This window comes from Xyrauchen texanus, chromosome 8 (assembly GCF_025860055.1).
Source record: "Xyrauchen texanus isolate HMW12.3.18 chromosome 8, RBS_HiC_50CHRs, whole genome shotgun sequence".
NCBI classification, from domain to species: domain Eukaryota; kingdom Metazoa; phylum Chordata; class Actinopteri; order Cypriniformes; family Catostomidae; genus Xyrauchen; species Xyrauchen texanus.
The window spans coordinates 34384874-34409086 of NC_068283.1; the positions used below are offsets into that span (position 1 = coordinate 34384874).

Below are 24213 nucleotides of genomic sequence, written 5' to 3' on the forward strand. Positions count from 1 at the left end.
TCGATTAGGGTAATAGCTGTGCGCTGTTTTAACTTAATAAATAAATAATAATATAAACATGTGCATCTCGTTTCAGGGTATCTTTATTGTTAAATCACCTGATATAATACAAAATTAATTCTCTCATAAATTTCACATCAATTATAACAGCTCAAAAATTTTAAACAACCCAAAAATACATTCAGGCTATGGACGAAACGCGTATAATATAATAATGGCTTCACACTCCTCAAACTAATATTTAAATATATAAATGTTCTTCGATACACCTGCAACAAAACTATATTCTAACCAAATAGTGCTAGACAGGCTCATTTAAAGACAGTTCAATAAAATACTACATCTAATGATAAAACAACGAAGCCTACATTTAGGACTATTATGATGTATTCCCGCATTGTGACACTATTTTAAGGACACTTAAAGGGATAGTTCACCCAAAAATTAAAATTCTCTCAACATGAACTCACCCTCATGCCATCTCAGATGTGTATGTCTTACTTTCTTCTGCTGAACATAAAAAAAGATTTTTGGAAGAATATTTAAGGTCTGTATGTCCTTTCAAGGCAAGTGAATATTGGCCAAAATATGAAGCTCCAAAAATCACATAAAAGTAGCATAAAAGTGATCCATACGACTCCAGTGGTTAAATCCATGTCTTCAGAAGCGATATGAGTGGGTGAAAAACAGATAACTTTTTACTATCAATCTCCACTTTCACGTGTTTTTTGGCAAATCACATTCTTTGGGCATATCACCACTTACTGGGCAGGGAGGACTTAAATATTGATCTCCCCCACAGCGGTCATATCACTTCTGAAGAAATGGATTTAACCACTGTTTTTTTTTTTTTTTTTGCTGCCCTTGTGTGCTTTTTTGAGCTTCAAAGTTTTGGTACCAATTCACTTGTGTGGACCTACAGCGCTGATATATTCTTCTAAAAATCTTCATTTGTGTTCAGCAGAAAAAAAAATAAAGTCCTACACATCTGAGATGTCACGAGGAAAAAAACAAATGATGAGAGAATTTCCATTTTTGGGTGAACTATTCCTTTAAGCACATTTTACCCACCAATTCTCTTGTCCAGACAGCATCCAGATATTTAACTTGTACTATTCCCAGTATTTCCAATGATGATTCTCATCAATGCAACAACTGTATTGTAGTACAAATTTTTTTTTAATTTTATTAAAATAAGCAAAAATGAAAGCAAAGACCAAAAAGTCCTACCTTGATATAAATACGTTACAAAATAAATACTATATCCTTTTTTCACCTGCAGCAATTAAAAGATCCTAATGACCATATATTTTTTTTTTTGCATCACATTAATGTGAATTGGGGGGTAAAATGTACGTAACTGGCCCTTAAAATAGGCTTCATTTTCCATATGAAAAATATAATCCCCTATTTGTTTCTTTTCATTTTGGAGAATAAAAATAAGACCAAGATATGTTCTTGGCAGGTTTCATGAAAGTCAGCCGCGTGTGTGTACTGTTGGTGTAAAACAAGAGCTATTCTAAATACCCTTAAAATGATGCATGATTACTCCATTATCACAAACAGAAAAAAATCCCAACAAAATAAAAATCAATATGATGACACAAAAACAATGTACAGTAGTGCAGCTAGTTTCATCAACAGCAATGAATAGCACAACTATAGGAATATGGGTAAAACCTGTAAGGAATTTGCCCAGGTAGCATTGATTATCTATATTTTCAAATAAATACAAATGCTCAGTGAGCTTTGCGAGGTCCCATGATAGTTTTCCTTTAGCTCCTCTGCACTGGCCTTAAACATTATTTATTTTCACACCCACAGTTGTCAACACTTTTCTCTCTTCTTATCTCCTTCACTCTCTTTTTGGTCTTCCTTTCTCCCTTCTTCCTACTTTCAGCACTCTTGTCTATCTCATTGTACTTTGCTCCTCTCGCTCTTACGGTCGGCCACATCGATGGCAGCCATGTTGCAGGAGGCAGTAATGAGGTGGAGGAGACTAATGCCAGACTTCAGCAGACACACCAAACCACAAATTCCAAGCAGCCACTGCAGCCACACTGGACACAAAGTCAGACAGACACAGAATAGCGGTTATTCTCACAAAGCACCATGAGATTATGCTATTGATATGTTAGTAAATTGTAATAACTTTGAGCCGTCATTTGAATATATTAACACATTAATGAATGATATTGGGGAGGGGAAAGACCATGAAAGTGTAAAATTACAAAGGCTCATACTCACCTTGTGGTTCCTCGATGTAATACATTACATACAGTAGACAGTAGAACAGCTCGTTCCCCATACACATAAAAAACAGCACTGGCTGTGGAAAAAACACTGATGTCAGGTATCTGAACTTCTTTACATAAGTGTGCATATATTAACATCAACCAGTTACTCTGGGAGTTCGTGATGTGTGCGAGCGTGTTACCCTGGATGTGTAGTACAGCCGTAAAATGGGATTGCCAGAGAGGTCAATGGTCTTGTGACTGGTGGCTCCTCTCATCATGGAACTGACAGAAACAGCAACAGGACACTCTTATCATTAGTAGAGTTTGACCAATAGTGGATTTTGCAGATACAGATAACTAAGGTGGTGGGAATGGCCAATAACCGATTAATCAATGTAAAAAAAAAATAATAATAATAATAATAATAAAAATTTTTTGTCTTTCCTTACTATGTCGGGCACAGACTTAGAGGTTACAAGAGTCCAGAATGAATAAAAGCCCAGATGCAGTTTAATGTGCAACCAAAGTCCCAATAATATAAAAAAATAATGAAGATTTGGTGCATAACGTGGGACTTTTATCTACATGTTTAGGGACTCTTATTTTGAAAAGGAGGAGACTTTTCTAATTTACAGTGCTCTATTTTGAAGTATAAACATAACTAAGCTTTTTATAGCCTAAATATTCACCAGATTAGGGTGTTTTAAATCATTTTCACAAGATATGATGTTGGAGACACAATGTGTGTGTTGACGTTTCCATATGGTCGCATTTTTCTTTGCATGCCCTCACTTTAATTTAGGACACTGATTTATCCAAGCAAAATATGCATTTTAGTGAGGATGAAAATATAGATGAATATTGTCAATGATAAAATATTTAGATACAGCAAATCCCCACCTAGTGTGAAGTAAAATAAGGAACACAGAGGAAAAAAAAATTAAAAAACAATGTTGACAACTTTCAGCATTGATTTTTGCAGATAAATAATAGATCCAAAAAGCAAATATCTGCATTAATTAATCAGTGAATCCGACCTATCGATCTCTCTCTAAACAGATCTATCGTTCTCTCTCTAATCATTAGTACTGGTTCATCTGTGGAGAAAATCTAAAGTCTCCAAATTACTTTGTTTACAGACATAATTTGTGTTAATTCATTGCTATGAATTACATTTGTCATATATTAAAATAATGTCTAAGCGGGGCCAAAAATTATGAGAGGCTTGGCGCCAAAATGCTACCAAAAATGCCCCAGAAATTCATAAAGAGGGGGGCAAAAAATGCGCTCGTAGTGACTTCTGTTTATTATTTGTGACATCTGATATATGGTGCTTAATATTCTATTATAGTGCTAGTTTGACATATTATGAGCTGATGTGGATTTGATTTTTAGGGTAAATGGTAATACATTCTCAATCTTGAGAATTTGTGTTATTAATTTATTAAATTTAAGTCAACAGATCTGATAGGGGAAAAATATGGCAGGTTGGTGGTGGTGGTTGGGGAACAAACAAAACAAAAAACAAGTACATGAGTTTGACACACTTGTGCAGGTGCAGCCAGTGGCTGGCCACGTCTAGACACATGCTGAGCTGGAACAGGAAAGTGTAGGATGGGTACAGCAGTGCGAGATTCACCAGTAAACACATGGTAGCACAACGGTCTGTCAACATGTCCAGCATGGCGCCAAACTTTGTACCTATGGAAAGAGTGGAAACGGATGAAGAAGAGTGAGAAACAAAGATAGAAATACAATGTACCAAATGGGCTGCAGATCACTACCTTGATTAAGAGCACGAGCAGCATGTCCATCAAAGGCATCCAAAAGGGCACTCAGTAGGTAACAGAACACTGCTGGGCCCGGGCAGCAGGGCATCAAGTAGAAGGATACCAGAGCCAGTACAATACGGGCATATCCTAGAGAGAGGAGGATGGTATAGGAGCATTAAAGTGTGCTGGCTGCAGTATGAACAGCCACTCTAGTTACTTAACCATTTCAATACTATATTAGTGGATGCATCTGCTTTATTAAATGAGCTTCACTTCAGCGGATTAAAAAGTGACAGCCTATAACATCATATCAAACATGCGCAAGAACATTGGAAAAATAACAATAAAGAGCAACATGTATATCTGTGATTTCAGTTAAAGAAACTGTATTTTAGAAAGCTGCGGTTCTCTTTGCGCAAGTGACGCCCAGTCGAATACATCTGCTTTCGGTAACTTGGTGTTAAGGACCAGAAAGTATGGATTTACACTCACCAATCAAATTTGGGACGAAAAGGAAGATGTTTTCTTCTGTCATGGTCACGAGCGTTGGGCTGTTTCAATTTGGACGGAGCTGCCGTAGAGCTGAAACGTCTCTTCTTGTTTTCTATTTCCCTCTTCAACCCCTTCTGTTCGGTTGTGCTGGAAGACTGTAGAGAAGCGTGACGTCATGCTTCCTGTACGCGCGCACGCTGTTAAAGGAGTCCTCCCCTTTAATAAGCACGCGCTCCATCCTCGGCGTCAGAAACGGATCACGCAGCACCGCTGACCCCAAATCAAATCAGCTGTGTCACTGACAGCACTGTGTGAAATCGGGGGATGGTGATGTGCAAAAAATGTTGATCTCAAGTCAGCAATGGATTGGTAAAACTTGAACGGAACATTTGAAAAATCTCACATGTACATGCCATCCCAGTTGTGAATGACTTCCCTAGTGGAAAAAACTATTTAAGCTGTCTGCTAACATGTTCTGTTTTGGAACATGTTAGCTGGTTTAAGATGGTCATGAGCTGCTCCAAGATGGTCATAAGCTGGTCGACCAGCTACCATCTTCCAAAAACCAGCTTGAGCTGGTATGATCAGCTACCATGCTCCAAAATACAGCTACCAGCTTAAGCTGGTTTATCCAGGGTGTCTCTCTTTTCCACACACACACACGATTTTTAGAAGAATATCTCAACTCTGTTGGTCAAAACAATGCAAGTTAATGGCAACAAGAACATTGAAGCCCCCAAAAGCACATAAAGGCTGCATAAAAGTTTATTACACCATTGTTTAAATCCAAATCTTTTGAAGCGATATGATGGGTGTGGGTGAGAAACAGATTAATATTTAACTCCTTTTTACTGTAAATCTACACCTTTGACCAGCCCCAGCCAGTAGGCTATGTAGGTGATATGCCCTAAGAATGTGAATTGCCAAAAAACTAAAGAAAAATTATGTGGAAGTGAAAGTGGAGAATTTTAGTAAAAAAAGGTCTTAAATATTGATCAGTTTCTTACCCACGCCCATTATATTGCTTCTAAAGTCATGGATTTAAACACTGGAGTTAAATGGATTACTTTTATGCTAACTTTATGTGCTTTTTGGACCCTCAAAGTTCTGGTCACCATTCACTTTCATTGTATGGACCTGAGACTTTCTTCTAAAAATCTTAATTTGTGTTCTGCAGAAGAAAGATACACATCTGGGATGGCCTGAAGTTGAGTAAATAATGAAATAATTACATTTTAGAGTGAACTATTCCTTTAAAAACTGATAGTTCTTGTTCTCATTGAGTTGCTATTTGTGTCACTATGCAGCACCCATAGCTGACCATTATTTTACTTAAATTGCAAACTAAAAAAATTTAACGGTATTTAATGATTTCACTTAAAACCTTTTCAATAAGTTTGAGTCCTTAATTTTATTATGTGGTGACTGTTTTATAAAAGCAATAAGGCACTCGAGGCTGTGCCATATTGTGAATATAGTCTCAGCAAAAGGGGATACAGGCAAGGCCTTATTACCTTATTGCTTACTAATAGCAGTTTTAAGAGGGAATAAGCAAGAAAAAGGTTAAAACCAAACTCGTGAAGTGCAGAGTAGACCATATTCACCACAGTGGGTACTAGTGGAAAACATGCTTCTATATTGCACCCTTTTCAAATTATGTTGGCTTGACAAAGCTGACATAATGTTATTCTACAAACTTTGTTTAGGGCTTTTACAAAATTCCAACACCAAGATCAAAATTTCTAACACTTCCTCCTCCAAAAGCTTTTAAGCTACATCCACCAAACTCAGCACAGACCTTCAGACTGTTCTGGAATAGTGTGCTAAATCTTTTCGGACTGATCGGACTTGTGTGGTTTTCACAAACAAGATTATAAAATATCTGAAAAATCTCAGACTTACATTGATGGAATGTTCAAACATGCCAACGGAATGCTCTTTATTACAAACTCCAACTGTTAAAAATGTAAAATGTAAACAAAACCACAACAGGCCTTTGATCTGCTTTAAATTGCTCTCACTCTCTCTCTCTCGCTGATGGTTTATCTGACTTACTGTAATGTCTGCATAACTATCCAACTTCAAACTTTTAAAACTAGTTTAAACTTCTAGACTTTGTCAAGCCAATAAAGTTTAACCTATAGTAAAAATCTAAATAACGAAAACAATATGGTCAATGTCACAAATTTGCATACATTTGATTAGTGACCTAGAAATACTGCAGAATCTTAAAATCTCTCATTTGCCGACGCTTAATAGTTTCCAAGGTCTTGCAATTTTTCTAATTTTCAGGTTTAAATGGGGGGGAATCAAGCATGTGTATATATATATACATACACGAGCAAGAGTGTGATATGGCTGAATACCGTACGTAATCACAGCAGTGCTGAATTAGGGCCATATAGCACGATTACATATAGCCAGTGATTAGTTTATAGTTTTAAATATGGATGTTTTTCTGACAAAAACACATCGCTTTGCTTCAGGTCTTTTTTTTTTAACCCCCTGGAGCCGTATGGATTACTTTTTTGATGGATGGATGCACCTTTTTGGGCTTGAAAATCTAAGGTACCATTCATTCCCATTATGAAGCTTGGAAGAGCCAGGATAGTTTTCACTATATCTCTGTGTTTGGGTGAAAGAAGAAAGTAATATACAACTAGGATGGCTTGAGGGTAAGTAAATTCTGGGATAATTTTCATTTTTGGGTGAACTAACCCTTTAACACATATGCACTGCTCTTACACTTTAGTTTAGAATGGCATGAACACAAGCAGAGTGATACATGCACAACGAAGCGTCCGAGTGCTGATGGTGTGAGACCATCAGTGCTCATGAACTAAAAGTTGTATGTATGTGTGTGTGTATACACACATAATACTGTAACATTTGCAAGTTTTATATTTTTAAAAGCTGAATTACTTTCACCTGGATCCATTATGATTAGCATACAAGAATAAAACCACTTCTCCAGAAACTCTTTTCAGCCTAATTTTATAGAAATTTCACCTCATAGTTATATTGTAGTTTTTGAAAAATCTGATGTGTCATAATTTTTTGTATGGCATTGTAACAGTACACTTTGGACAAGAACATTAATGGAAATACTGGGAAACATCACATCAATGAATGTAAAATGGCTTTGTGACTGGAAATAAAAATAGCCCAACACCAGCGCCAACATGTCCTTTTGGCAAGCAACCAGTAATTTCCACTCAGTATTGCCTCTGTCTCTATGGAAACAGTCTTTTCTCTTCCTTCTGTTGCACCGTGGTGATGGTACATACCAGATGTGCATTCTCGCCATTCAGAGAACAGGTTACAGGCCTAACAACAGATGAGAACAGACCACACAAGAAAACTAATTTTTGTATCGGTTTTAATGAGTTGTTGTTTATAATTTTCTGTACAAGTTCAATAGCCCATGTGTTAAAGAGTTCTCCTGTACTCGTGAATTCACCTGAATGTTATTTGGCCTTTATCTTCTGAGCAATACAGTTCACGGATCAACCATTCTCCTCATCACACTTTCAAACATCACAATCTAATTTGCAATACATTACAGCAGCGTACATACATTACACGCCGTTTCAGATATCTGCATTAACAGTTTCATCTCCACTCTGGATGGCTCCAACCATTCAAACACTGCAGGATGATGCATTTAGCAATTAATACCCTTAATACAACTCTAGCCTCTACAGAAACACCCCCTCAAGAGGATACTCTAAGAATCCAGCATGTTTTGCTGTAAACATATTACATGTTGGCTCAGAGCTACTGTTGGACCGAGGTGTTGATTTCTTTCCCCCTCTTCTGCCTATAAACATAAGTATCCAAGAGAGGACATAGGAATGCTATGATTGGGGGGTGCAGAAATGGTACAACACAGAAATGGAGGAACACTGAATGCGCGTGAGAAGTGATTTGCCAGGCACAGGGAAGTGAGGTACTTCATGTCTCCTAAGGAGAGCGAGACAGAGTTCTAGTGAACGCTGGTGTCTAAAGAGAGCTGGCAGTGTGGGAGCGCAGAGATCATCAGCTTTCCCATGGGACAACAATATCATGGGCAAAGTGTTCGAGACACTTTGCAGTCATCTAGAAATGTTCTATCCAGCTAAAATGTTCTCTTTAAATGTTCTGTACAGGTTTAATACTGGCTCTAAAATACTACTCTCCTGACAATGTACTGCACAACAGACTCCTACCCTGAGATGTAACAAGAAATATTAGGATAGGTAGTCTTTTAGTATTTTTTTTTTTTTTTGTTCTTAAAACGACACTTACAAATTTCACTGGGACACTGCCAACATCTCCCACCTAGTGGTAAGCATCGATTTAAAATAAAATATAAAAAGTCTTAAAAAAAAAAAAAAAAGAAAAAAAGGAAAAAACTAGTAAAAAGAACAATGACAAAATTAGTGTACATCACAAATATTACAGCGGCAGTAGTAGGTGTAATAATAACAACAGTATCTATTTTTTGTCTCACTTTCAAATTCACATAGCAAAATTATTACCCTATACAGGAGTTAGTGCTTGTATATACAGTACACACACATTGTATAAGTACAATACAGACCAAAAGTTTTGACCAAGGAACAATCTTATGACCTGTTTGTTAAACTTTTGACAGGTGATGATACACGTGTACTCAAGTCATAATAAACGCCTGTTGTGTATGTTTGTAAACAAATAGTCTCTGTACATCAGTCGCGTGCATGGTATTGTAACTCAACTCTCTTATGAACATCATATTTACACAGTCTGCATTTATAGAGAGTCAGGAATGGCTTATTCACCAAGCCAGATTCAACCGCATATAACATCCATGCTAAAAACAGATACTGAATTATAACCCAGTTAAAACTAACAGCAACTTAAAGGCAGCTTGCCCTAATAAGGACAGGGGGCGGATTTGCTTTAGGTAAGCAGAGCCTCTAGATGGCAGTATGACATTTATGGCATCATTTAAAAAAAGAATACAAAATCATTTCAAAATAATACAAACATGCCTCACGTCCTTGACTCAAATACAAATGTACAGTTTAAAAAAACATTACTAATAGACATTCGTTTAGTATCGTTTAGGTGCTATCTACATAATTACAAATAATTCAGTTTAATCGCCATTTGCAGATCCTTAAGTTGACGTCTCAACTCCCTGAAACAAGTTTCTGCACATGCTACGGCAGCTTTCTACTGCATCCGACTCGCTCTCTCTGCTCCCATTAGGAGTAAAACTGACGTTAGTAGGATTCATTATCTCTAGATTCACAGATACTCCAACTGAAGCAAATCAGACAGATTCAAATTTGACAAAGAAAAAAACCTTCTATAATTATTAACTGACCCATTTTTGTTTTTTCTGCCAGAACCTTCACGCAGCTGTTTTCAACCCAATGACAGTTCTTAGTGACCATGGGGTGTCAAGCTTGAAATTTGACCAAATAAACACCGTAAAAGTAGTCCATATGCAAGCAGCCCACATGCAAAGTCTTTTGAACACATACCAAGTTTTATGTGAGGAACCAACCGAAATTTAAAGTCATTATTTATTGATAATCTACCATTCCGCCCAAGCAGTGTAATTTCATTTGTTATCATGTTCAGATTAATCACTATATTAATGCATTGTCTAAAACAGCAATGAACTAGCGCATTGTCTGCGCATATCGCCTAATTTGGTCTGTTCCTCACACAAAGCTAGTGTATCTGCACACTGAAAGATGTGGTCACTGTGAACTGTCCATGTATGGAAAAAAGATGCATGTAGATTCTTCTCAGTGTTCCACGGAAAAAATAACAGCATACAGGTTTAGAACAACATGAGAGGGACTGAATAATGACAGAATTCTCATTTCGGGGTGAACTATTCCTTTTAGAATAACATCAGCCTTGATTCGAATTGTTTTCAGCTTCATATGATCCAGGACTATACCTAATAACATATTTGTAAACAATGTTTATGAGTGTTCAAATTCAAATCTTAAAAGGTCAGGTGTGCAAGTTGGACTTGAAATAGCAGAACACAAATATGTTTGTTTGTCGGTTTAAGAGTAAAACAAACTCAGATGATGAGCCCAATCTACAGTATTGGCACCATTTATGTCATTCAAATCCTTTCCCTCCCACACACTCAACAGTAAACCTCTGTAGTCCTGGTGCAGAACATCTATTCACATATTCCTCTCTTTTCTTTTCTGTTGCAGATCTAAACCCTGAGACCTTCTAAATCCCTATCACTTGGTAACCCTGAGATCAATCATCCTGTAATTAAAGGTGTTCCCATCTAAATACAGTTAAAAACAACTCCCTGTTTAACTCTTAAATGAGCTACATAAATGGCCTTTCCCCTTGTACCAATGTACTGAAGTACAACTATTTCTCCTCTCCTGAACTCTTAAAGGGAAAGTTCACCCAAAAATGAAAATTATGTCACCACCTACTCACTCTCATGCTGTTCCAAACCTTCTTTCAATGGAACACAAAATAAAATGTTTGATATAATATTAGTCACCATTCACTTTCATTGTATGAAAAAAAAAAAGTGCAATAAAAGTTAGGCTAGCATTCTGCCTAACAACTCATTTTGAGCTTTTTCCTTTTGAGGAAGAAAGCCAGTTATACAGGCTTGGAGTAAATTAGAGAATTTTCATTTTTGAGTGAACTATCCCTTTAAGGTAAAGCCACACTTTACACTAATACCTCCCCCCATAAGTTCAACTGCAGCATTTGATCCTCCTGCTTGACCCTCTATGAGTAGGAGAGGTGGGATCCATTCGAGATGTGCGATGTAACCGATGTACTCCGACTCAAACCACCATCCCCACCCGGCCCGCCGCCTGAGGCGGTCCTCCGAAGGGGCCCTGGACTGTTCCTGAGGGCCATCAAGCTGGGGCCCCTCACAGCCAAGCCCTCTCCCCGTCCTCCATAGCCACTCTGAGAGGATGAAGAGGAGGAGGATGAAGGAGGAGAGGAGGAGGAAAGCAAGATGGGTGGAGGAGGTGGTGGTGGAGGGAGGAGGGCAAGGGATTGGGCAGAGGCATGGGAAGAAATGTAATGCGAGTGGCCATGAGAAGAGGATGAAGATGAATGGTGACTCCCTCCTCCTCCCCCACTTCCCCACTCCCTCTCTCGGCTGTCACGGTACAGATGAGGCGTGCTCTGGTGGTGGTACTGTTGCTGCAGGTACCGGAGGTGATGATGCGAGGATGCCGATGATGATGCAGGTGAAGCAGAACAGCGAGAGCTGGGAAGGCCGCGGGCACCCATCCCGTCTATATCCCTCTCTCTATCTCTCTCGTGACTGGAAACCTGCTCCCCTCGGCTGAATCCGGCTGTACTGTTCTGACTTCGCCAGGAGGGTGGCGCCGCTGAGTTTTGGACTCCGTGGCTCCACTGGCTGCCTGAGCGAGGTACGGGACGGGACGGCCAGCCCCCGGGCCCTGAGGAGGGAGGGTTGGGGTAACCCTGGTTGTAAGCTTCAGCAGGGATCCCGCTCAAAGCCATGTTACTGAATCCCAGACGCATGCTCTCTGAGTCAAAGGACTCGATTTCTCGTGCCTGATGCTCAAGCAGTGCCCGGATCCGCTCAGAACGCTCGTTCTGCAGAGACAACATCTCCTCCTCAATCTGAAAGGACAAAATTGTGACAGAAAGAGAAAACTTTACAGGTAAGGGTGGAAGAGATATTGTCTGTTTTCCAAAACATAGCAAGCTTTTTACATTTAAAGTCATCACAGGCACTTTCCCAACCAGAAAACTGTACCAAAAGATTGGCAGCATGTTAAAAAAAATCCACCCAAGACAGCTAACGAATAGTACAACGTAATTAACGTAATAAATGTCTTTATATTTTACTCAAAATTGTGTGCCTTGTATGTACTTAATGCTATTTAGATAATCAGATTGATAGCTTAGCAACATGCTAACGAGTCAAACAACGGTCTGTACAAGAAGCACACAAGAGACTTGAGTTGGTGCTTATGTAGAGCATTCCAAATCACATTAATTTATATTAAATCCCTTTATCTCTCTCATACCCTCTGTTCAAGTAGAGCTCTCCGTATAGACACCCTCTGCTCCAGGTCTTTGGCCTCTCTCTCGTGTTGTGTGTCAGTATGCATCTTTATTTTGCTCTGATAGGCATTCAACAGCTCCAATTCCTGCTGTAACTGCATGCAGAGCCCCCTGTACTCCTCCTCTTGCGTCTCATCCAATCGCAACTGTTGGGCAAAGGGCAAGAGCAAGCGGGCTTTCAGTAGAGAAGCCAATAAGGGGGTTTAGGTCTAACATGCAGGTTATGGGATGAACATTATAGCTCATGAAACATGTAAAGAACATGTCCTTGTCATATTTCACCCCAAAGTCAAAAGAATAAGAATGTATGCCAATTTTATATAAATAAAAAAAGTCTATTCTGAACAAAATTAAGTCTATTCAAAGGACTATTACGATTTTTGAATTGTGACAAATTCATGACAAGAAAACACCTTTCCTCATTACCATAATGCAAAAAAATGAAATACTATCTCATACTAATGGATGTAATGCGATAAACTAAAATTATATTTAAATTGTTAAGAATGAATATACCATGGACGCATTTGTCATACTGCCTTTAAATCATTGCTTTTTCATGACATTCACATGGAAAAAGTTCTTTATTACAGTAATGAGAATCACCATAGAATAATCCATCATATACATTATAGTAATGATAATTTGCAAGGGAAATGTGCTTAAGTGTCAAGAAAATAGTCACAATGCAGAACATCACTCTTTTTTCTTTTGTAATAATTGTTAAAATATATTTAATGATTTTTTTTACATTTTACTCTTGTTTTTTGTTCTAAATTGATTTTAAAATGTATTTTATATTGTATTTTCTTTATAATTTTTATGTAAAGCACTTTGAATTGCCATTGTGTATGAAATGTGCTATATAAATAAACTTGCTTGCCTTGCCTAAAAATAGGCAAAATGATCTTTATGCAAATTTATTTATTTTCTTTTGACTTTAGGGTGAAATGTGACCTGGACAAGATTTTGACAGATTTGTGAGATTCACACATGCACGTGTTTTTATACATGCATTATTCTTGTTATTCAAAGTGTGGGCCAGTGAAAGTGAATCATTAAAGACGGTCTCTCCTTGCCTTACTCACAGCCTGTGTGGACAGCATGTCTTTGATGGAATGGTCATACTGCTCGGCCAGGATGGCCAATTTACGTGTTTGCTCCTCTTTGAGTCTCTTCAGGACAGTCTTATGCTCGGATTTTGGCATGGTCTCCAGCAGGTGGTTCCGCAAGGCTTTGTACTGCCGTGTCTGAACCTTACAGGTGTCTTGGAACTGACGCTTGATCTGCAGCTCTTTCGTCTGAGAAAACAAAACACAAATGACAAAATGCATAACTGATAACTCAACCTCTATGCAAACAGACCTCTTCACAACATCTGGCCTGTTTTATCAATATTGTTGAAATATTTGAGCAGGTGTTGGACTATTAGTGTATTTAGAAGGTTGGATTTTATTGAACCTCTATGTGGCATCTCACCCTTTCAACTGCCCTAACTGACAAACTCTTTTCACTCCTTTTTTCATAATCAAATATCCAGAAGTGTGCAGCAGGGTTGAGCACCATTCAGAACTGAACTAAGAAAGCCTTCCAAAATCCATGTTTAAATCCTGAATTTGAGTTGAGGTGGTAGAATTAATTTGAAAGTCCCCCTCACTTTTAAGCACTTGGGTTGCTGGCGAACCTCCACGGCATGTTTCTGAAGAAGCTCCTGCTCACGCCGCTTATTGTACTCCATCTGATTGGCCAGTTCGCTTTGATGCTGTGTGCGGATCAGTTCGGCCCGAGTGCGCTGGACCATTGCCAGCTGCCTGAACTCCAGCTCCTGAGTGGACTCATGGTGTCTCAACAGCATAGCACACTCTAGATCCTTCTGGGTCTGACGCTTATTCAGATCCTACAGGGAAGAGAAAAAAAAAGACCAGATAAATGAGTAGAACATGTGATTAAGTAGATAATATGAAGTGCTTGTCAACCGATACATGGCTTTCAATCGCTTTTACCAAAATCTTGAGAGCTGAGTCCAATAATGATAAAATTTGTCATATAAGCGCCAACAATATTTGCAATACAGCCTATGCAATATTAAAACGGTGATATAACATCTAATAATAACTTATAAATCAATTTTATATATATATATATATTTTACATTAAGCTTAAATTTAGTATTTTGATCTAGAATTGAATTGAGGAATATAAATGTACAATAAAAAAAATCTTAAAGGGATAGTTCAACCAAAAATGAAAATTCTCTAATTTACTCACCCATGCCATCCCAGATATGTATGACTTTCTCTCTTCTGCAGAGCATAAAATAAGATTTTTAAAAGAAGATTTTAGCTCTGTGTGTCCATTCAACGCAAGTGAACGGTGTCCAGAACTTCGAAGCTAACAAACACCAAGGCAGCATAAAAGTAATATGACTCCAGTGTTTAAATCCATTTCTTTACAAGTGATTTAATAGGTGTGGGTGAGAAACAAATCAACATTGAAGTCCTTTTTTTACTATAAATGTCTACTTTCAAATTCTTGTTTTTGACAATTCACATTCTTCGTGCATTTTGCCACTCACTGGGCAGGGAGAAAAATGACTAGTAATAAAGGACTTACATATTGATCTGTTTCTCACTCACACCTATCATATCGTTCCTAAGACATGGATTTAACCACTGGAGTCATATAAATTACTTTTATGCTGCCTTTATGTGCATTTTTGAGCTTCAAAGTTCTGGCCACCATTCATTCGCATTGTATGGACCTACAGGGCTGAAATATTGTTTTAAAAAATCTTCATTTTTAACACATCTGGGATGGCATGAGGGTGAGTAAATATTGAGAGAATTTTAATTTCTGGTTGAATTATTACTTTAATTACTTTTGAAACCTGGCTGGCCAAAAAAATAAATAATTATAATTTTAATTAAAAAAAAAAAGAAAGAAAGAGAGAGAGAGAGAGAAGAGCATGTTTGAATTAGAAACAATGTCAACGTGATCTTCCATATTCAGCCTATTCAGACGAGATGCAGATATTTTGAAGTAATATTAATAAATACAAGGCTATAACTGATAACTGATATCAATATGGTCTCAGACACAGTCATGCATCCCTACCAAAGAGGCAAACACTGATAAACACACTCATGTCAGCCTCACCTCTCTAAGCAGGTCCTGCTCCAGATTGTGCCTGGCTAGCAGCATCTTCCTCTTATACTGTCGGCATTGCAGCTCGTAATACTGCCTCTGTCGCCGTAATAATGAAGCCTCTTCCTCAGCCTGGATCTGCTGCATACATTCCTTCTGCCTCACCAACCATTCCTGCTTCTCTCGCTTAGGTGTGGACTGGTTCTCACTCAGCTCCTGTTGCCATGGTGAAAGATTTCAGGTTAGGGCTGCACCTAACGATTATTTTTTTATCGATTAATCTAATGATTATTTTTTGATTAATCTAATGACAATTTTTTTTGTATTATTTCTTGATTAATATCACAAATAATTCATCCAAACTTATGGTCCCTTAAAAAGTGGGAGGCACATATACAAACTGTTGTAATTCCTACACTGTTCACCTGATTTTGATGTAAATACCCTCAAATTAAAGCTGAAAGTCTGCAGTTAAAGCACATCTTGTTCGTTTAATTTCAAATCCATTGTGGAGGTGTATAGCGACAAAAAGATTAGAATTGTGTCGATGTCCCAATATTTATGGACCTGACTGTATATTATATTATGCAATAGTAAAATATTTCTTCCTTAAATTCTTCACTTATTTTAAGGCTCTCTGGTTAACTCACAAGCCCTTATTTCTCATGAAGGAAGACTTTGAGATTCTGTTTCTTGCATTTGATAATGTCCACAGAAATAGAGCAGGACATCTCCTCTGTCTCACTGCATGTTATAACACTGCGTGAATAAACCCACAATAATCACGGATATTTGAAATTACATGGCCGTAAAGTGAAACTGGAGCGCTTTGCGTTCACAAAACGAATCCATTTATACCTTGTTTATATTTTCGCGTGAGTTTTGCGGCATGCCTCTGTAGACGGCGTGAACATCAGAGCGCTTGAGAAGTGGTTTATCTTCACACACTCAAGAGAGCTGCTCTTGTGACGTCAGCGGTGTGGTTCCCTGAGATGTTTGGAGTTCAAGTGAAGTGCTTTTTCCTCCGCGCTCACTGGCGAGTGAAATGTTACATTTTACTTGCCAGTGGCTAATAACAGACGTTTTTGGTCGCATAGTGCGAAATTTACTCGCAAATGTAGAGGGCTGCATGGCCATTCAAGTAAACAGAAAATATAAATGGCCAAATAACTAAATTAGATGACGCATTGTGTAAAGTTACATTAGCAGCGCAGAAATTACTTTTAACATGGGGGCGATGAGGAAACATTTAGAAAATCTATTTTAAGTGACTACTACTAACAGAAACACGTGTTGTAATACTATATCATGTTTGGGTGGGGACAAAAAGTAAACAGGACTTACGGTGCTGCCGTCTTGACAAGCGATCCGGGATGCTTTCGCTTCAAGTGTTCGTTCATGGCGGTAGTATGGCTGTGATAAGCCATTTTCAATTTGCATATCTTACACAGCACCACATCGTTGGGTCTCCGGCTAAAATGCTCCCACGCTTTAGATCACCATGGGCAAGTTTTTTTAAGTCCAGTTTAACCCAGTTAACAAATGGTCAAAACACAAAATTGACTAGAGCATATATTTGAGCCAGGGCTCAACATTAAGCATTGTTATGTTTAAATTGGTCATTCGCTTGTCCGAGTAAAAAAAGTTACTTATCCAAAGAGAAAAAAGGACATTTAAGTTACATGCTCAATTAACATGTCATGGTTTATGTTGCAGATTTAAAAAAAAAAAAAAAAAGGCCGATGCCCAACTTAATAAGTGTACCTACCCAATCAAATCAATTCTCTGCGACAGAAATGTAAACTGCATTGGTAGGGGAGGAGGCTATAGTTATATGGTAATTATTTTGCTACGTATGGTAGTCAAACAAAGAAAAGACTCCATCGCACATTTACAGCAGGGATGCTCACACTTCTGTTGAATGAGATCTCCTTTTTCATCATGTTATTACAACAAGATCTACCAAAGTACAAATTAAGACAATTCAGAGCTTTTTTTAATAGCTTTAAAACATTTGAACAGCAGTAGGCTATTCATTATTCAAGTAAACATTCAGAATGAAATGCAATATAAAACTACTACTGGTTTTACTGTATGATAATACATTCATATTTTTTTAAAGCTACTAAAGTTACTCAGTCAAGAGCAGTGAGTGTTTTCTCATTATGGTTGTTTGATTATTATAATGACACACTAGACAGCAGCTGGTCTATTAGCTTACATTTATACTTACAAGTCCGACATTTAAAAAAAACATTCTCCGCTGTTTACTTTAACTTTAGACATCATTCTCTGCACTTACACAAATACCTACGTTATTTTTAAGTGTATTTGACCATTCAAGCACACATTAACACAAGCATTTTTGGAACACACACATGTTCAGCACACAAACATACACCACCTGTCAATCAAAAAGGGTGCAGCTGTTACTAGATCGCTTACGAATTATAAAATGACATTCTCTGGATTACTTTCAACAGCAGAATAAGAATATAACTTTCTAATAAGTGGCACAGGCCTAGGCTATCACAAATATAGCTCGTTATTTTTTTTGTTATTAATGTTTTAATCAGTCTGCCTATCCGGTTGGGCAAAAATTCTCTTTCACTTGCCCCTTCAAAAATCCACTTGTTCTGGACAAGCAGACAAGCCATCAAAGAAATGAAGCAAAAGTGGTTATCTGTGTTGAACTTGCTCCTCAGATGCTGAAAATAGTTACATTGTCAGAGCCGCTGGTAATTAAGTTAACGTTTGATAATTGGTTCCAGTGCATGTGTGTGAGCATGCACGTGTACAGCGGGGGTGGGAGCTGACTGAATGGGAGTGAGAGGTGTTTTTCGAAATAACGGCGTAAAACACAACGTTAGAAATCTTTTATGCTATTATGAGAAGTGTACAAATATTTTCGGTTCATTATGCTGGACAAATTAGACTGGCTGATTGATGCAGCATTCACACCACTAGGTAACTAACTGTAAGTCCAAGATTACATGAGCAAAGATTACTGAGAGCACCTTTAAGAAGGGTACAGGGTTGATGAATATGTAAATGGATACGGTAGAATACAACTGATACAAACCATTTTTGGGTCACTACTTGAGAATAATTACATAGCTCTGAGCAAAGTGTGTATACCTCTTTGAGCTGGTCCTTGCGTTGTCTGTACTGGCGTTTCTGGGAGTCCAGCAAGCTATTGAGTTCTTTCTTCTGCTGGTTCAGTATGTGCTGCTGAAACTTCTTCTCTTCCGCCAGAGCAGCTTTAATCTGAAAGCACACACCAGATAAATTTAGATAAACAGCAACAATTTTCCAATCATGACAATAATTTCCAAATCAAAACACAAATAATTACAAATTATTTACATGTTCTGCCATGTTTTCTCATAAATCACACAATTGAAATCTTAGTCACAATGAAATCTAAATTTACTAGGGGTGTAATGATTCAGTCATTTTCTCCATGCATCAATTACTAATTCTGATGATTCATATGCATCAATCTTGAAATATGATTTTTGAATCAAGAATTGTTAGTATTGGGTAATAATCTATTTAAACTGTTAAGAATCTAATGAATCTCGATTCAGCAAATGAGTACACAATATTTTAGAATATATCAAAATTTAATTAGTTACATGTGCGATTTAAATGAGACATGTGCAGCATCATTCTCCAGCACATCCCAGAGCACGCACCCTCACAGCTCTCCCCTCACAGAGACACGCTGAACTCTTCCATCACCCATCATGGGATCGCGCTTGCTCTTCGTTCCATCTGTAACTCTCACTGAAATTTGTTCTGAGCAGCTTTCCAAGTCTTTCAAGCACCTTATGTCTGACAGCTCGCTATAAGATAAAATAGTGCCATTTTTCTGGCATCATTTAGTAGGGGACTTTCTGTGCAGAAAACATTTAAATTGAAGTCATCTATATGACTGCTTTTTAATTTGAAACTAAATGTAGTCAGATGATGTTACTTTAATGTTGTAATATTTGGATTATTTTACTGATTCAGAGTCAACACAGTCATTGGAAACCTGGAAATATAAGGGACTATAAAAATTGTGATTTCAACACATCCCAAGTTTTTTGGTGGTGTTAAGATCCAAGAAATTTGGTTGAAGGTTCAGAGTTTTATGAGTGACGTATTGGGCACTCAAATTCCATTATGCCCCAGACCCTGTATTTTAGCCAATGGGGCAGTCATTAATATAAGGAATAAGCCCATAAAAAATTGGGTTCTAGCCAGTGTTATGATTGGCAGACAGGTCATCCATATGGAATGGAAGTTTGCCGGAGCCCCCTAATTTCAGGAGTGGTGCACAGAGATGGGCAGGTTGGCAGCATTTGAGGTGGTGTGAAGTCATGCAAATTATATATATATATATATATATATATATAAAAAACTTTTTATAGTGAATTATGGAATTCTTTTCTAGCTATGTTCATCTCTGAAATAATTTATTGGCACATTGTACTCTTAAACTATTATTATATTCCATGTAGCCTGTATGTACATTAGGGGTGTAAAAAAATATTGTATCGTACGATACAACGCTCACTACACAATACTATACGTATCGTACAATACATCAACATACACATTATATTGTAATTAAAACCAAGCAGCGCAATATTAAGAGCTGCGGAAACAGTCTCCTCCCCGGAGAGGCGGTGCTGAGCGCTCACAGGAAAACAGAGCAACACACTTCCGGTACATAGGCCAGAAGATCAATGGCTAACGGCAAGTAGATTCCACTGTAGCGATCCAGTTTGTCGAATTTGCCAAACAAGTGTGTGATGTCCTAGTGCTACAGTACATCAAACATGTTGTTTTATTCATGCCGACATCACTGTGAGCAGTAGTAGTACATTTAACAGCGCCTCTCCCAGACGACACTGAGCATGACATGACAAGACGCTCATAAGTTTTGAGTCAAAATACAGCTTAACAACGTAAGAAACCAGCAATTACAAGAGACTTATAATTATCTGCTTTTGACTTAGAAATGTAACCAGCTTTGAGAACAACGTGTGCAATTGTTATAAGCCAGTACTAATGCCGGTAAAGTTCACATGCAAAGTGAAACGGGGAAGAGAGTAAAAAAAAAAAAGGTGTGCCGACCGGTTTTTGCTCAAGACGATAAATATAATTGGATTATGTACATATATCATAAAACCAGATCAGGATCAGGTTCCTCTCAAGTTTTTATTTTCACCAATAAACTACATTGAAAGGAGTTTTTACCATGCTACGGTCACTTCAGCTTGCTCTCAGGGGGCTTTCAGAGAACAAGGCATGAATTTCTATTAAGCTGCTTTGAAACTACTGTATGTGTGTGTGAAGTGCTATTCAAATATAAATTACTAGTGTAGAAAACTTATTTTCTCAAGATAAACATGAAAATTGTGAATACATATTAGTTTTTCCTCATCAAACAAAATAAATGCAGTGCTGTTGTTTAAGTTACTTAGAGCTCTGCTTTTTATTTCCACTTTTGTGCATTTATGATTTAAAAGACAATTTAAATCATAAATCACCTTGAATAAGTTTGAGCGAAACATTTGTGGGTGCTCGTATCATATCGCAAGGCTGTGCATCTAATCAACATGTATTTAATGTGTTTTCTTTCAAGATAATTTGGTGCAATAAACAATCTCTTTTTTTCCCCTTTTTCTCCCAATTTGGAATGCCCAAATCCCAATGTGCTTTTTAAGTCCTCCTGGTCGTGTAATGATTTGCCTCAATCCTTGTGGCGGAGGACAGAATCCCAGCTGCCTCCGAGTCTGAGACCTTCAACCCGCACATCTTATCACGTGGCTTGTTGATCAAGAGGAGGTTACTCCACGTGACTCTACACTCCCTTGCATCCGGGCCAATTTGGTTGCTTAGGAGACCTGGCTGGAGTCACTCAGCATGTACTGGGATTTGAACTAGCGAACTCCAGGGGTGGTAGCCAGCGTCTTGACCACTGAGCTACCAAGGCCCCCTCAATAAACAATCTTAAGAAGTTTATTTTTCTTGATTAAGACACATTAGGAGAAGTATTTATAGCAAAATACTATAAATGCATTTAAAAAAATGCGGAATTGAATCATTAATCGAATCTCATTGTGAATCAAATTGTTTTAAATTTGCAAAAATCGTTTTTGAATTGAAAACGTGAATTGTGAATCTAATAGATTTGCTTTCAACCCAGAGATTCACACCACTAAAATGTACCCTATGTACTTTCTTAATGCACATTCAAGGCCATATTATGCATGATTCATTACTGCATGCCATTTCAAACAAAAAACTATGTCTCTTTGTCATTATTATTGAAACATTAGCTTCCTCCACCTCTGAGATGACTTTTTGGTAACCAAGACCTCATTGTTCAATCCCTCTTCCCAGGTATCATTCTGGTGTTTAATGCCCAGAATTAATACTACCATCCAATTCCAATTAAGTTGAATTGTTAAGTTCCACCATACAATTTTTTCTGGTTGAATATCCAGTTTCACTCAGAAATAAATGAGATTACATAAGTAAAAAGGGTCGCAAACAGCATTTCATGTTGACTAGTTTATGCTCATTTACAAAAAAAAATAAAAGAAATATCTCTCACCTCTTTTTCCAGAATGGCCTGGTGTTTCTTACTCAGCTTGTCAGCTTCACCGCCAAAGTTGTTTCTATGGGTCTCCAGCTCTTTGTCTAGTCTGAGCTGGTGTTCATCCATCTCTGTCTTGAGTTTGTTCTCTAGAGCCAACAGCTGTTTCTGGTGCTGCCTCCTCATGCGCTTGTACCCGGACATCTGCTCCCTCAGAGCTGAGCCCTGTTCATGCTCCTGAATCTGACGGGTCACCTGCACAGAGAAAAGAAGTGTGTTGTTTATCTTCACTTAAAGGGATAGTTCACCCAAAAATGAAAATTCTCTCATCATTTACTCACCCTCATGGCATCCCAGATGTCTATGATTTCCTTTCTTCTGCAGAACACAAATTAAGATTTTTTGAATAATAATTCAGCTCTGTAGGTCCATCCAATGCAAACTGAACGGGTGCCAAAATGCTGATGCTCCAAAAAGCACATAAAGGCATCATAAAAGTAATCCATATGACTGCAGTGTTTTTATCCATATTTTCAGAAGTGTATGATAGGTGTAGGTGAGAAACAGATCAATATTTAAGTCGAAATTCTTCAAATTCACAAAATAATGTGAATCAACAAAAACACAAGTAGAAAGTTAAAGTGATCGGTTTCTCACCCATACCTATCATATCGCTTCAGAAGACATTGATTTTACCACTGGAGTCTTTTTATTATGGCTTTATGTGGTTTTTGGAGCATACACATTTTGGCACCCATTCACTTGCATTATATGGGCCCCCAGAGCTGAAATATTTTTCTAAAAATCTTCACTTGCGATCTGCAGAAGAAAGTCACACACATCTAGGATGGCATAAAGGTGAGTAAATGATGAGAATTTTCATATTTGGGTGAACTATTCCTTTTCAAATCTGATGAAAACGTTCACACAGGAATGGAGCTCCAAAACACAAGAATGCTACATCTCCTGAAGAATGGAATTAAGTCTGCAGTTTCTATCTGGGTCTGGTTATAGTCAACACCAGCCAACAGTAGGTGCTGTGCAATAATATGGCTGCAAATATGGACTCTGAGCTGTATGTTAGACAGGTACTTACCACAGAAGCTGTGCGAATGGTGGCAAAATGGTCTCTGTTCCGATGCTCCCTCCTCCGAGCTGCAGATGACAGCTGCTGTGGAGACTCCATCTCTGGCTGATATGGATCATCGTAGATGTTATCACGAGCCTGGTAGAAAGATGCACAAAATTAAGAAATACACAAGCAAAATAAAGTGAAGGAATAAATAGATGCAATAGTTGACCAGTAGACTACATACAGTGGGGCGGTGTATGATGGAGCTGTTGGAGGTGACTGTCTGTTCTCCCTCCTGCATCATGGCCATCTCAGCACTGTCGTCTGACCCGTCGGCCAGGCTGTTGACTGAGGAACTCTGGGAGCTGGCGCTGATAGACATGGATGGCACAGAGTGAGAGCTCTCCATACTGTTCACTGTGCCCGTCTGCAAGAGGTACTGCTCTGCCTCCTACACAAAGTAGTAAATACATTCTTTACTTTTACTAAGTTATTAGAATAATGTAATAATAGATTAAAGGAGCATAACACAAAAGAAGCACAAGAACACAAAGAAAACTAGTATAAGAACAAGAATACTAATAGAAGGTACTAAACTAGAGGAAAAGGAGATATGAAGTGAGCCATAAGGACAGAGAGAGGTACCTCTTCCTCCTCTCCTCCCTCTTGTGTGGGGCCATTGAGTGTTTCCTGAAAGAGGATCTTCTTCATCTTCCTGTACTGCAAGTTATCCAGCTCTCGCACGGCATCTTTGGTGCGCGTTATCAGATCCATCACTACAGAATGGGGGCGCTCTCGGCACAGGAAAAGGTGCTGCAA

General features: G+C 38.1%; 2 protein-coding genes across 6 annotated transcripts in view; both read right to left on the reverse strand.

Annotated features, from left to right (window-relative positions):
• Positions 1-71: 71 nt before the first annotated feature.
• Positions 72-4644, reverse strand: LOC127647959 (CDP-diacylglycerol--inositol 3-phosphatidyltransferase-like). The gene is made up of 6 exons (XM_052132497.1): positions 4502-4644; positions 4022-4156; positions 3785-3938; positions 2438-2519; positions 2248-2329; positions 72-2060 (listed from the first exon to the last, which is right to left on the reverse strand). The coding sequence occupies exons 1-6, from the start codon at positions 4542-4544 to the stop codon at positions 1915-1917; spliced, it is 642 nt and encodes a 213-aa protein (XP_051988457.1). The 5' UTR covers positions 4545-4644; the 3' UTR covers positions 72-1914.
• A 4101-nt stretch (positions 4645-8745) lies between these two features.
• The window catches only part of LOC127647949 (serine/threonine-protein kinase TAO2-like), a 36776-nt gene continuing 21308 nt past the window's right edge, over positions 8746-24213 (reverse strand). For 4 of the 5 annotated variants that reach the window (XM_052132478.1, XM_052132482.1, XM_052132479.1 and 1 more), the window contains exons 11-20: positions 24040-24207; positions 23639-23845; positions 23419-23547; positions 22341-22577; positions 18866-18994; positions 15740-15943; positions 14241-14480; positions 13663-13884; positions 12547-12729; positions 8746-12136 (exon numbers count right to left, since the gene is read on the reverse strand). In XM_052132478.1, the coding sequence (XP_051988438.1) occupies positions 11258-12136; positions 12547-12729; positions 13663-13884; positions 14241-14480; positions 15740-15943; positions 18866-18994; positions 22341-22577; positions 23419-23547; positions 23639-23845; positions 24040-24207 (2598 nt within the window). In that variant the 3' untranslated portion in view covers positions 8746-11257. The remainder of the gene's footprint in view (positions 12137-12546; positions 12730-13662; positions 13885-14240; positions 14481-15739; positions 15944-18865; positions 18995-22340; positions 22578-23418; positions 23548-23638; positions 23846-24039; positions 24208-24213) is intronic. The other variant, XM_052132480.1, reaches the window with a different exon arrangement.